This window comes from Peromyscus leucopus, chromosome 8b (genome assembly GCF_004664715.2).
Source record: "Peromyscus leucopus breed LL Stock chromosome 8b, UCI_PerLeu_2.1, whole genome shotgun sequence".
NCBI lineage: Eukaryota > Metazoa > Chordata > Mammalia > Rodentia > Cricetidae > Peromyscus > Peromyscus leucopus.
This window is the reverse complement of record NC_051086.1, coordinates 104,761,331-104,775,060: the sequence shown is the minus strand read 5'-3', so window position 1 is coordinate 104,775,060 and position 13,730 is coordinate 104,761,331. Positions and strand designations below refer to the sequence as shown.

At 53.4% G+C, this 13,730-nt stretch overlaps 1 protein-coding gene across 13 annotated transcripts in view; it reads left to right on the top strand.

The window, feature by feature from the left end:
• Positions 1-12,338, top strand: part of Slc38a10 (solute carrier family 38 member 10) — a 56,455-nt gene extending 44,117 nt beyond the window's left edge. For 3 of the 13 annotated variants that reach the window (XM_037201448.1, XM_028895380.2, XM_028895387.2), the window contains 6 exons: positions 5,128-5,295; positions 5,572-6,042; positions 6,590-6,694; positions 7,880-7,966; positions 10,114-10,290; positions 10,798-12,338. In XM_037201448.1, the coding sequence (XP_037057343.1) occupies positions 5,128-5,295; positions 5,572-6,042; positions 6,590-6,694; positions 7,880-7,966; positions 10,114-10,290; positions 10,798-11,858 (2,069 nt within the window). In that variant the 3' untranslated portion in view covers positions 11,859-12,338. The remainder of the gene's footprint in view (positions 1-5,127; positions 5,296-5,571; positions 6,043-6,589; positions 6,695-7,879; positions 7,967-10,113; positions 10,291-10,797) is intronic. The other 10 variants (XM_028895384.2, XM_028895381.2, XM_028895382.2 and 7 more) reach the window with 10 other exon arrangements.
• The last annotated feature ends 1,392 nt before the right edge of the window (positions 12,339-13,730 follow it).

Sequence of the window (13,730 nt, the reverse complement as noted above, 5' to 3'; positions counted from 1 at the left end):
GTCTGTTTGGGGTGGTTGATGTACCCCCAGGCCTTCCCAGGTATAGCTGTAAGGGTAACACAGAGCTCGCTTTAGCCATCACGCTGAGGCCCCATGCCTGCCTAGTAGCTGTGAGTAGCAGCCGGTCTGGGCCTTGTGGTGGGTGCTGTTGTGGATAACAGTAACCCTGGGCTTCTGTCTCTGGCAGTGGTGGGGTGTCAGTACATTAGACTAGAAGTCAGGAAGGTTTGGGTCTGACTAGCTCTGGCTCTGGGGAGGCATGGCCAGGGAAGAGCCCTGTCCTCCCTGGCGAAGTTTGGGCTGCTGTGTAGGTGCTGGCTGGTCACTCACCCTGGAGACATTGCCTGTGGTGTACACAAGAGAAGGGCACAACCTGATGCACTTGCTGGGAGCTTTAGCACCTTTGATACAGAGGTCCTCGGATTTCTGTCATCTCTGTCAGGGCTCCACACCCAGTGCCATCGCCTTGGTAGCTGCCCCAAGGTGCTGTCCTGGGCCGCCGCCTTCATTCAGCCCAGGCAGGGCTTGGAAGTAGCTGCTGATGCTCTCCTCTGTCTTCTTGGATTGGCAAAGGCAGAGAAGAGTCCTCCTTTCCCAACTCCCAGGAATCAAGAGGCAAAGGACAGACGAGGTCACTAGGGGGCCCTGGGGGACAGCTGGGGTTCTCAGAGGTTGAAGATGGAATGTTGAGAAGCTGCAGGGTGCCATGTCTTAGGCGGCAGTAGATGGGGTCATTTGGACTGAGGAGAAGTCTGCTTGAGGAAGGAGGTGCACATGCACGCCCATCCTAGCTAGTGGGTGGTTCCTTGAAGAAGAGCCGGTCTGATGCCACTGCCGGTGCCGCCAGGCCGAGAACAGGTGTTGGCATGAGAATGGCAGCATGGAAGGGAAGAGGTGTCTGGTGAGCTGAGTGAATGTGGTGCCCTGCTGTGGGTAGCAAGGACATCGTGACCCTGTGTGCCTTGAGGTCACCCCAGCAGAACCCTGTGCAGTTCTGTCTCACTAGGGCAGTAATGGGTTTCTCTTCAGGCCACACTCAGGCTCCTACGTGCAGCCTCAAGTCATGGCCAGCAGCTGTGTCCTGTCTCTACAGCATGTACAGGCCGCCTGCTCACCTGTGCTCTCCAAGGCCACATCTGGTTTCCATTTCTTCACGAGGCTATAACAACACACATGCTCCTCTCAGAACCGCATGCCGTCTGTTTTTAGCTAGTTGTGTTTTCTAGCCACCCAGCCTCTCTTAATTGAGGGCTTCTCCCACTTGGGCAGGGCTCGGGCTAAGGGCTTCTCCGACTGGCCTGTCAGCTGCACCTTCAGGGCAGGAGAGCCTCCTTAATTGGTCTCTTTGATCTTGTGGGGTCACAGACAGAATCTGCTTGCTCTGGTGAGAGCCCAGCATGTGCTGTGACTGTGTCCTACCCTCACATGGCACACGTGACCATCAGGTGCAGCCTGGGGCCCCATGCTTGGTGTTGTGGGCCGTTGGTGAGCCTGGCCGAGTCCCTGTGAAAGCTCTTAAGAAGACAATTATCCATTTAAAAAGTCTAATTAGGCCATTTCTCTCTGTGCCTGATGGTTCCCTAGATGGTCCTGGGGATGGATTTGGATTTTGTGGTGGTGCGGCTCCTTCCCTGCTACACCCTGGTGGCTTCCTTTCTCCCTCTTGCCCACCCACCTTGTGCACCATGGGGCAGCACAGCTCAAATCCACACCCCGGTCCCCTTTCTCCTGCAGCATGGGGGCAGCACTGGTTAGTGGGAAGTAGAAGTTAGGGGGGCATGCTGTACAGCCATGGGGTGCTATGGGCGCCAGGCATGGGTGACTTGAGGAGTCCTCCTGTGGTAGACCTTCCCACTGTCTTGTCGGCACTCCCTCTCCGGGACCTTCCGTGGTTTCTGTCGCTGCCTGTCTTGGCCACTCTTCTTGTGGAGGTGAAATGGGCCCCAGCACCTTTGACAGTATCAAGATGTGTCCTGGAGAGACCCTGCTGCTGTATGCCCCTCTCCTTGGCTGACTCCTTGACAAAGGGGGTCCTGTCACCTCTCCCTTGTGCGGTGATGATGTTTTAAAAATTCTTTGTGTCGCCTGCTTATTGCTCCTATGAAAATCTTTTTTTTTTTTTTTTTTTTTTTTTTTGAGACAGGGTTTCTCTGTGTAGCCCTGGCTGTCCTGGATCTTACTCTGTAGACCAGGCTAGCCTTGAACTCACAGAGATCCTCCTGCCTCTGCCTCCCGGAGTGCTGGGATTGAAGGCGTGTGCCACCATCTTGCTATGATCTTGTTCAGTTTTTCTGCTGGTGTGCCAGGAGACATCAGTGGGCTCATTTTGCTAGCTTCCTCTGTGGTGATGGTACTCATGGGACCTGCTGGATTAGAAGGACTCCCCTTGGGTAGCTGCTGGCCTGTGTCAAACCTGAGTGTAATCTAGGGCTGTGGTGCTGCTCACTGAGAGGCACAGTGCTGGCTTTCCCTTGCCACCCACCACACATGCCAGTTTGAGGAAGAATCAGCAATGAAGAACAGGGGAGACTTCTTGCTGATGCCAAGGCTCCACAGTGCTGGTCCCGGCCATCAGCCCAGCCCTCCAGCTCCCAGGAGCTTATGGTGTGAGCCATATTTGGCAAGGTGAGCTATGGAACCATCCCGCTGAGCCCAGACCTCAGCAAGCGTCATTTTCTTCACTGAAGCCTGGAGAACAAAGCAGAAGCTCCCTGGAGCAGGGTCTGGCTTTCAGAAAAGTGTGAGGCCATTTCTCTTACTTCTTCAGGAGCCCTGGCTGTTGGCCCTAAAGGTGGGGCTGCTCTTGCACCACCAGGGGCCCATCCATAGGACACGGTGTTCTGGCATCTGGGGTGGATGCCAGCGTCCAGGGGTGGACATTCCCATCTCTACCGACAGCAAGACATCCAGGGAGCGCAGGGGAGGCCAGCAGAGCTGCACTGGCATGCGGAGCCTGCTGCCCAGTTCCTGGTTGCCCCGAGAGATGGAAGCAGCCTCAAGCCGGGCCATCAGGTGGACTGGTAGAGGTTGTCTCCAAGAGGGCAGGAGGACAAGGAGAGGGCTTACAGCCTGCAGCAGGCCTCGCTCCATGAGCAAGGCCTCATGAGGCAGGCCTTTGGGCCCTCTTCTCACTGAATGAAGGACACTCTTGATGAAGCTGTTATCTGCTATCTATGAGGCAAGACTCCTGTCTGACCCCTAGGGAAGTACTGCAGCAGGTGAGCCTATGACTTGTCACCTCATTGGTCCATTCCTGTGTGTAGGAGGAGCCCAGGACCTGGCTGGAATGTGGCAGCAAGTAGCTACCACAGGAGATCTTTGCTGGCTCCAATTACTAGTGTTATTCGCAGGCCTGGTGACTATGGGGATAGCCTATAGACTGTGTGAGGGGTCTGTGGTGGACAGGGTATTGCCTGCCCATTGAGCATTGGTGTGCTTCTTGGAGCCATACTAGGCCTTCACTTTTTGGTTGTCAGTTGGCCTGTGGGGCAGGTGAGCCAGTCACCACTGCACTGTTTCCTGTTTCCACCCTGTGGTTGCCTTGGAATTGGAAGCAGATTGCACGGGGTGGGGTGGGGGGTGCTCCTCAGAGCTGCCAGCTTTGAAAGTGTGTTTTGTTGTGGCTGAGGGCATCGTCAGTATCCATCCATGATGAAAGGTCTGTCTCCGTCTTGGAGAAGCCATGCCCGCTGCTGCGGGGCTCATCTGCTGGTAGTGCAGGCTAGAGGACCTGGACAGCCTCTCCCTGTCCGTCCAGTTCCTGTCCTGAGGCCTCCCAGAGGAGCTTCAGGGCCACTCCACACCTGCATGGTCACTTATCCCCTGGTACTTTCCCCTGGGCTCCAGACAGTGAGCGGCAGGCTATCCCTCACCTGAACATGAAGAAGACACCACTCAGAGTAGATTGTGATTTGGACAGGGAGCTTCTATTTCTTCCTCCCTCCTGATTTATGGGTGCGTCTTTCTGTTACCAGGGAGTTACCATGTGATAAAGACTGGGGGGTGGGGCGGTGTTTGGCAGGGGGCAGGGTATCACATAAGGGCCCATCAGAATAGTGATGTGGTAGGATCATCTCCCTTGGAAGAGGACAATGAGGAAAGCCACCTGTGTTAATCAGCCTTGTATGGACAAACTAACACTTGAGTTTGGGGAAGCAGAACCTCAGAACTGTGTGTACAATTGGGCCCCATGTTGTCTGGAGCTGGATGTGTAAACAACTTGGAGACCAGCAGCATCTCCTTGTTTCTGTTTGTTTTTCTAGACAAGGTTACTCTGTGTAGCCCTGGCTGTCCTATAACTTGCCCTGTAGACCAGGCTGGCCTCGAACTCACAGATCCACCTGCCTCTGCCTGCCGAGCGCTGGGATTAAAGGCATGCGCCACTACTGCCAGCTTGTTTTGTGTTTTTTAGATAGGGTCTCACGTAGCCCAGGCTGGCCTCCAACTCTATATAGCTGAGGATGACCTTGAATTTATGTTCCTGAGTCTACCTCCAAAGTACTAAGATGATACTGTCCCTAGTTTATGCCCTGCTGAGCCTGAGCCCTGACCGGGGCCTGTGCATTCTCCCAACTGCGCTAGATCCCCATCACAGCTCTCAAAGGTAGTCTGCGAAGCTAGTGTTCTCCAGTTCTGTGACACTACTGTTCTTGATAGAGCATGGATCCCATGCATGTGTGGGTGTGTGAAGGGCAACGCTGGTGGCCTCTCCTTTTGTTCTCACCTGTGGTGTGCATTTCCCCACCAACAGCAAGAGGTTGGCAGGCCTGCCCAACCACATCCAGTGTACGTTTCCTTAAAGGCCTCAGTCTAGGCAGTAGGGCAGGCAGTTTGGTGCCTGTTGGGAGACCCAAGGGACAGGCATTAGCTGTGTGCTCATACTGCCACCTGGTGGTTGTGGACAAGTATTACATAGCATGGTCATTGCCTATAGCTATAAATTGAATTTTGACATTTTTTTATATTATGAACGAAAGAATGATTTCTGTGCTCCTTAGCTGGTGATAATGATTGGACAGGAAGAAACTCACCCCCACTCTGCCATTCGGCTTTGATATGTGGTCCTGATCTTAGGAGGATGACCCAGTCTGTACTGGTTGCTAGAGGCTCACTGTGCTGTGCTTGCAGTCCAGGATCCCATTGTGGTTGTTGCTGAGGATAGTCGGGAGAAGCCAAAGCTGCCAGAGGACAAAGAGGTACTGGAGCAGGCCCAGATTAAGGGTCCTGTAGATGTGCCTGGAGGGGAGACCCCTGAGGAGAAGCAGGAAGCTGCACAGCTGGACCGCCCTGCTCAAGGTAAGTGGCTAAGTGGCGCTAGCTGCCTTGACAGAGAAAGGCTTCAGCAGCCCTGTGTGGCCTGCGTGTCTTCCCTCAGCCCAGACAACTGCCTACTGCTGTTCCCCTTGAAACGTTAACATTTTAGGAATCCTGCCAGTCCTCAGATAGCTGTGGAGGGATCTGAAGCAGTGGCCCATATCACACACACTCTTAGGAGCCAGAGACCAATTCCCTAGGAGGTTAAAGTGGGACCTCTCTTCAGCCTGATCTCAGTCTGTCCTTGTGTCCTTCCAGGTATTGCTGTCCCTGTGGGCGAGGCCCACCGCCATGAGCCTCCCATTCCTCATGACAAAGTAGTAGTGGATGAAGGTCAAGACCAAGAAGGGCCAGAAGAGAAAAAGCCACCTCCCAGGCTGACAGATGAAGGGGACCCTGGGGACAGGGGGCAGGTGGCACCACCTCCACCTGAGTCAGAGAAGGAAAAGCAGGAACCTGAGAGAGGAGAAGAAGGGAAAAGACCTGAGCAAGCCCTGGCAATCGGGGAAGATGACCATGCCCAGAAAGTTCCAGAAGTAAATGGCCAGCCACCTGTCCAGCCCAGGAAGGAAGATTCCAGAGCAGACAATAGGGATCTGCATCCGGTCCCCCAGTCCAGGCTCTCTGTGGAGCAGAATGCTCTGGTGGCTGGTGAAGGTGTCCAGGCTGTGCAGAGGGCTGCAGGGGTCCCACAGAAGCCTGTGGAGAGTGACCTGGAGAGCAACATTGGTGAGTGTCAGCCTCCTGGAGATTTTCTCAGAGGAAACCCCTTGGTAGGTGCTGCAGGAACCTGTTAGTCGTCCTCAGCCCCCAGCTCTCATTTCTCGAGATTAGCATGTGAGAGTCGTAGCCCCTTCAGCAGCTGGTGGGGTAAAGAAGAGCCTGGTGGCCTGACAGATTCTGTAATATCTGTCACACAGTTGTTTGCCAGACCACTAAATGTCAGGTGCCATGCTGTTCTCGTGTGTCTGGGCGCACACGGGGGACAGTGCAGGAGCGCTTGACAGGTAACACATTGTTAAGTGCCCGTCTAAGAGCTGGTTAGGACGGTGCTTGCATTTTAATTGGCGAAGGTAGTTAACATTGGCTCACTGCCATCAGCTTGTGAGATTGTTAAATATTTTTTTATTACTTCCCTGGTAATCATCAGGTTGAATATAAACTGTGCTGGGGGTGGGGGCTAGCTATGGAGTCATTTTAGGGAACATCTGCCAGCCCCTCACCCCACCCCTGACTTTCTGACTTTCCAAAACCAGCTGAGTCTCCCTGTGTGCAGGTGGGAAGGCGGGCCTCCCTGCCCAAAGGCCAGGGGCTGCCGAGGAGAAGGAGCAGGAGGAGGCGGAGCAGCCAGGTGGAGACCAGGCAGGGAGCAAGCTGGAAGGTAGGCTGCCACCGACCCTCAGGAGGAGCCCCAGAGTGAGGCGGGGTGGGGTGGGTGCTCCTGGATCCCTCCTGCTCCACAGTTCCTGTTCCTTGGTTTTTATGCCAAGGAAGCACCTTCAGTGACCCCGGCTATTTCCCACCAGCACCTTTCCTGTGGCACCTCTCCAGGACCGTTTTATCTCCCTTTTTCCCCTTAAAAAGTGTCACGTAGTTACATGGCTTTTGTCTGTTTGTTTGTCTTTTGTTTTGTTTTTCAAGACAGGGTTTCTCTGTGTAGCTTTGCGCCTTTCCTGGAACTCACTTGGTAGCCCAGGCTGGCCTCGAACTCACAGAGATCCACCTGGCTCTGCCTCCCGAGTGCTGGGATTAAAGGCGTGCGCCACCAACGCCCGGCTTTGATTACCATTTTTATTTCAACTTAAAGCATGTATGCTGCTATTTCCCCAGCTCAGGGTGTGTAAAGCCAGCTGGGGTGAGGCCTTAGGACACCAGGTGTGAAGATCATCTGAAAGCTGTGCCTTAGGTGGAACTGTGTATTAGTGGGCTGGGGCAGCGTTGGTGGTCAGCAGCATGCCCTGTGTCCTCAAGTAAAGGCCTGCTCTGGCATCCAAAGTTCACTGTGGCTGACTCGCCCGGAGTTCTCTAAACTTCCATGTTCATTTTGACTTTTTATGGTTGATCCCATATGGTTTATGGTATTTAGTGTACAGGGAAGGTGGTGGTGGTGGCCCTCCCAGGAACCCTCCAGTGACAAAGCCCACCTGAAGTCTGACCCCTGGTTTGGCGTAAGGAGCAGGCAGTGGCCTGCTTGACTCTCCTGGGTCAAACTCTCTGTACTGCCCAGGCCATCTCTGAACCGGGCCTGCCTTGAGTGTTCATACTCTACCTCGCAATGGATGTGAAAAGATCCAGGGTTTGCTTCTCACTTGGCCCTGCAGGCCAGACTCAGCAGCTGCCCAGCAACTGCAGCTGAGATGGGGCTGCTCCAGGCTGACTGTCAGCCCGGGCCTGGGGGCAGAGCTCCCAGGCGCCCTCTGCTTCACTGGAGCTTACAAATGGCTTGGGAAACTCCCCACGCTTGTTGTTTTCCTCTGTGGCTTTAGTCTGACTGTATTTGTTGGTTGCAGTTTCTGTAATCTGTCACTTAAACATGTTTGATTCTTTGTTCTTTTTCTTTCTGAAGAAGAGACTTTTCATTATTCCCTATTGTGCCTCTCTTCCATATGCCTCTCAATGGGATGGACAGCTGAGATTAAAAAGCTAGTAGCAGGTATGGCTCAGGACTGTGTTGCAAGAGAAGCATGTGTGTGGAGGTTCTGACAGTGTGGGAACAGCACCTAGGTGGCATACTCCACTTGTGAGGGCCCTGCATGAATATGTGTCAGTCCCGAGGAAGCGGTACCCTTCCAGATGCAGCACAGCCCCCAGGTGGCATCTCTGACACTCCAGCTCCCTCTTCTTTCAACTTTACTTCTTCTCAGCCCGTGGCCTTGTCCTCAGAGGACAGCCAGATGGTGTCTATAAGTAACTTACGGTACCACCTGAGCTAGAGACAGGGTTGGGGCTGCATGTACCTGCTGATGCTGTGTGTGGCTTGCATCCATGTATCCCACTGTGTCTAGTGTGGGGGTTTCCATCCCATCTGGTCCTGGTAGGTTCTGGCTGGGAAAAGCCAGTCCCTATGGCATCTCCCCTTTGCCACATGGGGCTTCCAGCTGGATGTGGTACCTATCTTTCTCTCCCAGGACCAACTCAGCTCATCCACTAAGGAGTACATGAGACATGGGGTCTGCTCTTTCAGAACCTTGCTTTAGTGGTTGGGAAGTGTCATCAACGTGTGTAACTTTGTCTTTATATAACTGGTAGTTTTATGATCATGCAGTCAGGGTGAGGTGTGGCCTGTTGGGGAGACTGGTTTGAGCTTTTTCCTGTGAAGGGAGAAGAAAGGAGGCCTTTCCTTCCCAAGCCAGTGTCTGAACCTTAGGTATCGGCACGGTCCTGTTAGGTCGACTCTGTCCTCCTCCTCATGGCGGGCCCCAGCATCCTCACCACCGTTCGACTTGCCTCTCTTTCCTTGCATTAGCTACTGAGGGCTTGGGGGGCCCTAGAGGTGTTCATGGGCATTCATCACTGCCCCTGAAAGGATGCTGACCAGGAACTGCTTCAGCTAGTTACTGGTGCAGAGCCTGTGAGCGTGTGCCCTGTACCTGGGAGCTATGTGGCCCTGACTGGCTCACAGGGATCTGCTTGTCTGTATCTCTTGTGTGCTAGGATTAGAGGTGAGCTCCATTCCTACCCCTACACAAGATGTTTTTATGCTCTAACACCTGGTCCTTCACCCACCATCTTCTAAAGACGCCCAATTTTAAAACATATGACTTGTGAAAATTAACCTGCCCTAGCTGCTTGCTGTGGATGACTGGCCCAGTGCTGAGGGGCTTGTCGTGGAAGGCCAGCCAGCCCTGCTGCACTTGTTGGTGGCCACCAGAAGCAGCTGGGGTGAGACTGGGCATTCCCCACCAGTGTCACAAGGACGGGACATAGCGACTTTGCATAGGAAGGCCTTCACCCTCCCTGTCCACAGTTCTGTGTCCTAACCCTCCCCGACCTACCCCTGATGATCTGGAGCGCCCTTCTTTCCTGAGGCTGCCACTGAGTGTCTGGACCACAGCGATAGGTTCTCATGCTCCACTTGAAGACTTCTTTTGTTTTTAAGATTCTCTTCATCTTGGAAGAAATCTTAAAATATTTTTTTTTAAAGATGTATTTATTTATTATGTATACAGTGTTCTGTTTGTATGTACACCTGCAGGCCAGAAGAGGGAGCCAGATCTCATTACAGATGGTTGTGAGCCACCATATGGGTGCTGGGAATTGAACTCAGGACCTCTGGAAGAACAGTCAGTGTTTTTAACCTCTGAGCCATCTCTCCAGCCCCAGTTTTTTTTTTTTTTTTTTTTTTTTTTAAATAGCTTTTAGGTTTTATTTTCCCTTGTGTTAGTCCTAGAACAACTATGTGAGGTAGTAGGGGAGAATCACGCAGCTCAGAGAACCTGTAACTTTTTGGTACATTCCTTCTTAATTTTTGTCTGCACGTGCACTTTCATCCAGCAACAGACAGGGAGCTGGCATCTGCCAGTCTGTCTGAACCACTGAGGTAAGAGTAGAAGCAGGCGGCACTGTTGCTGGCCGGGAAGGCTGCCCTGGAGGCTCATCCTGATTAGGGCTTACCCCTCGGCCTTAGCTCAGTGTTTCACTGCTGTGCCAGTGGGACCGAGGTGATGCAGACCGTGGTGCTGATATGGGCATGGCAGGGCCAATTCCCCCACGGGTCACTGTGTGCGTCACAAGGCCATTGGTCTGGCGGGTTTCTGGCAACCCTACCTGGAGTCCGTCTGACTGTGTGTGTCCCCCCAGAAGCTGGGAGGGCGGAGATGCTGGACCACGCCGTACTGCTGCAGGTGATCAAAGAGCAGCAGGTGCAGCAGAAGCGCCTCCTGGACCAGCAGGAGAAGCTGCTGGCTGTGATCGAGGAGCAGCACAAGGAGATCCGGCAGCAGCGGCAGGAGGACGAGGAGGACAAGGCTAAGCCTGGTAGGTAGAGTCCCGGGAGCAGACGGCCAGACAGGCCAAGCCTGGGGCTAGAGCTGAGGCTAGGTGGCAGGAAGTAGTTTTATTATGTATGTGTGTGTAGGCTAGAAGAGGATGTCAGAGCCCCTAGATCTGGAGTTACAGACAGTTGTGAGCCGCCTGAATAGGTGCTGGGAATGTAGCTCTGGTCTTCAGTAAGAAGAGCAAGTATTCTTAACTGCTGAGCCATCTCTCCAGCTCTTAGTCATTCTTTTTGTTTTTGTTTTTCGAGACAGGGTTTCTCTGTGTAGTTTTTGGTGCCTGTCCTGAATCTTGCTCTGTAGACCAGGCTGGCCTTGAACTCACAGAGATCTGCCTGGCTCTGCCTCCCGAGTGCTGGGATTTAAGGTGTGCACACCACCGCCTGGCTCTCTTAGTCATTCTTAACTGCTTGAAAGATTTTTTTCAGTCAGTGAATCAGCAGCTTGTATTCATTTCTGTGACCAAACTGATGCTCACCTTCATTTGCAGCAGACATGCAGCCAGAGCCTGGGATGGCAGCCCTCAGAGGACCGGAGGAGGAGACCTGGAAGGAGCATGCTGGGGAGACAGTGGAAGAGGGGCCCCCACAGCCTTTGCAGCCTGTGCTTGGAGCGCCTAGAGGCCGCCCTGCTTCACCCCAAGAGATAGGCCAGCAACCCCTGGAGGAAGCCAAGGCAGGGCCAGGCAGAGACCCTGCTGACCTTCCTGCTGGTGGCTCTGACACAGAGCTCCAGGGGGTCCAGACTAAGCTAAGAGAAGACCAGAAGGGAGCTGTGCTCAAGGTGGCTGGAGCTGGGAGGGAGCTGGCCCCCGGGGACTTGGAACCAGTGCTCAAGCCAGACCCTGCTGGGGCACCCAAGAGTCCAGAGAAGCAGTTTGCAGAGGAAGTAGCCAGGCAGCACCAACATGCCTTTGGTGGAGGTTCCCAAGAAAGGAAGGAAACTGTAAAGGAAACAATGGCCGCTGGTGCCAGTATTCCCAAAGAGGCTGCCCAACCCTTGGCAGGGGCAGAGGCTAAAGACTCTCACACAAAGTCCAGACAATCAGGACCCACCATGGTCCCAGCTAGGCCAGCAGATACAGGCTTTCAGCCCCAAGCTAGGTTTCAGCAAGAACCCCAGGCCATCTCTGACAAAGGTCAGGCTTCTCACCCAGAGGTAAGAAGTCAGGCTCCCCAAGGGGTTCACATACCTGCTGAGGAGCAGCGCAGAGGAAAGGAGGACGCCACCGTCCTGGAGGCAAAGAAGAGGCTAGATTCTAATTCGGTGCCTGGGGATCAGAAGCCAGAGAATGCCAAACCCAACCGAGACCTGAAAGTGCAGGCTGGCTCTGACCTCCGGAGGAGACGGCGGGACCTTGCCTCTCATCCAGAGCAAGAGCTAGCTCCGAAGGATGGAGTCATCATTAGCTTTAACTCCCTGCCTAATGTACAGGGTAATGACCTCCGCGGTGCCCTGGACACCCAGCTCCGTCAGGCTGCAGGGGCCGCATTACAGGTGGTACACAGCCGGCAAATTAAACAGTTGCCTGGAGACCTAGAGGAAGCGTGAGAACCAGACATTGGACAGCAGCGACTGGAGGCCACATTCTTATGTCCCCAGGGATTGGTATCTAGTCCCTCATGATGAGCCGGGAAAGCCTAACCCAGACATCTTGTCACTTGGTGGTGTCACTTGCTCCAAGGCTTCGCCAAGGCACTCAATAGCCCAAGTGTGGTTTGGGCCTTGAGCCGCCCAGGAAAGGCAGTGCTGAGGTTCAGTGCTGCTGCACTCGGCAGCTCTCGTCTGTTCAGCACTGGCCGCAGGGAAGCGACTCATCATCAAATTTGCAACCTGTCACAGCCAGATTCCACTCTGACTAGACTGTCCCATGTTCTCCATGGTGTGGGAAACCCCCTGGGGAGGCCCAGGGTTGGGTATAACTTGACTTGGGTTGGGGAAGGAGGTACATGGCCTTCCTGGTTTCCTGTCATAAACATTCATTGAAATTGATTATGAAACAAAAAATAAAACACCACTAACATCTAGTGAGTCAAGTTGAACACCTATTCATCAAGATGCTGGTACCAAACAGGACCTCGAGGTCCTGGGGTACATTCCCCAGCCATCATCGCTGGATTCAGATGGTAAGTACAGTTGGGGACACTGCAGGCACCTTAGTTCCCTGTGTCATGTGATCCCTGTTGTAGGGAGCTTGAATGCTGACAGGCATGCCACCAGGGCACGCCTTGGGATGTCTCGTGCATCTCTCTGGCCGCAAGCTGGGAGGGTAGAGCTGTCAGGCCGTGTCCCCGAGTCAGAACAGAAATACGTGATTGTGTTGTCTTCATTTGCTTACCAAGTAAGGCACTTGTGGGATTAAGGGACAAGAACCTGGTTTGTCCCCACGCCCTGCTATGAAAGCCTTGGAAGGCCTAGGAGTCTCAGTTGGGGTCATATGAACCAGGCCACACCCCACTGTGTGCTCTCTCTGCACACACACACACACATATATATATATATATATATATATATATATATTTTTTTTTTTTTTTTGGTTTTTCGAGACAGGGTTTCTCTGTGTAGCTTTGCGCCTTTCCTGGGACTCACTTGGTAGCCCAGGCTGGCCTTGAACTCACAGAGATCCACCTGGCTCTGCCTCCCGAGTGCTGGGACTAAAGGCATGCACCACCACTGCCCGGCAATATTTTTTTAAGAAGTTAAGATTTAGGCCTGTGAGGGTGGGGGCACTGGGGAGCCACCTGCCAATTGAGCTGCTGCCTTTAGTAGGTGTCGATCACCTGGTACAGGCTACTGGGACATGGTGCCTGCCCATGAGGGTTCTGCTGTAGCACAGCTATGCTTGTTCGCAGGGCTGCCAGGCCAGGATGCATGCTTCTGCCCCTGGAGCAGCAGAGCAAGGCAGAAGAAAGTGGAGCTCAGGTTCTCAAAGGAACAACAGATAGCCCAGGCCGTGGTGGTGCATATCTTTAATCCTAGCACTCCAGGAGGCAGAGGCAGGCAGATCTGAGTTCAAGGCCACCCTGGTCTACATACTGAGTTCCACCAGGGCTACACAGAGAAACATTTTCTTGAGAAAAAAACAACAAAAAGGAACAACAGATCTCATCTGAGGCCAAGACATTTGCTGTGGTCCAGTGTGGCCCCTCTATAAAAACCAGGAGTTCTAAGAGTACCAGGAAGAAGTTTTAAGTGCTTAGGATACAAAGGTGTATCCTTGCTGAGGCAACTTTTGTACTGTGGTCTCTTGCCCAATGAAAATTCAGCAGGAGGGCCCTCACAGTACAAAACCTTGACCTTTAACCTCTGGGCTTCCAGGCTGTGAGGAATACATTTGCACTCTTTGTAAATCCCCTGGTTCAATATTCCACCCCAACAGCCCAAGTGGACTGACAGCATGCTCGAGTGGTCAGCGCTGTGTGG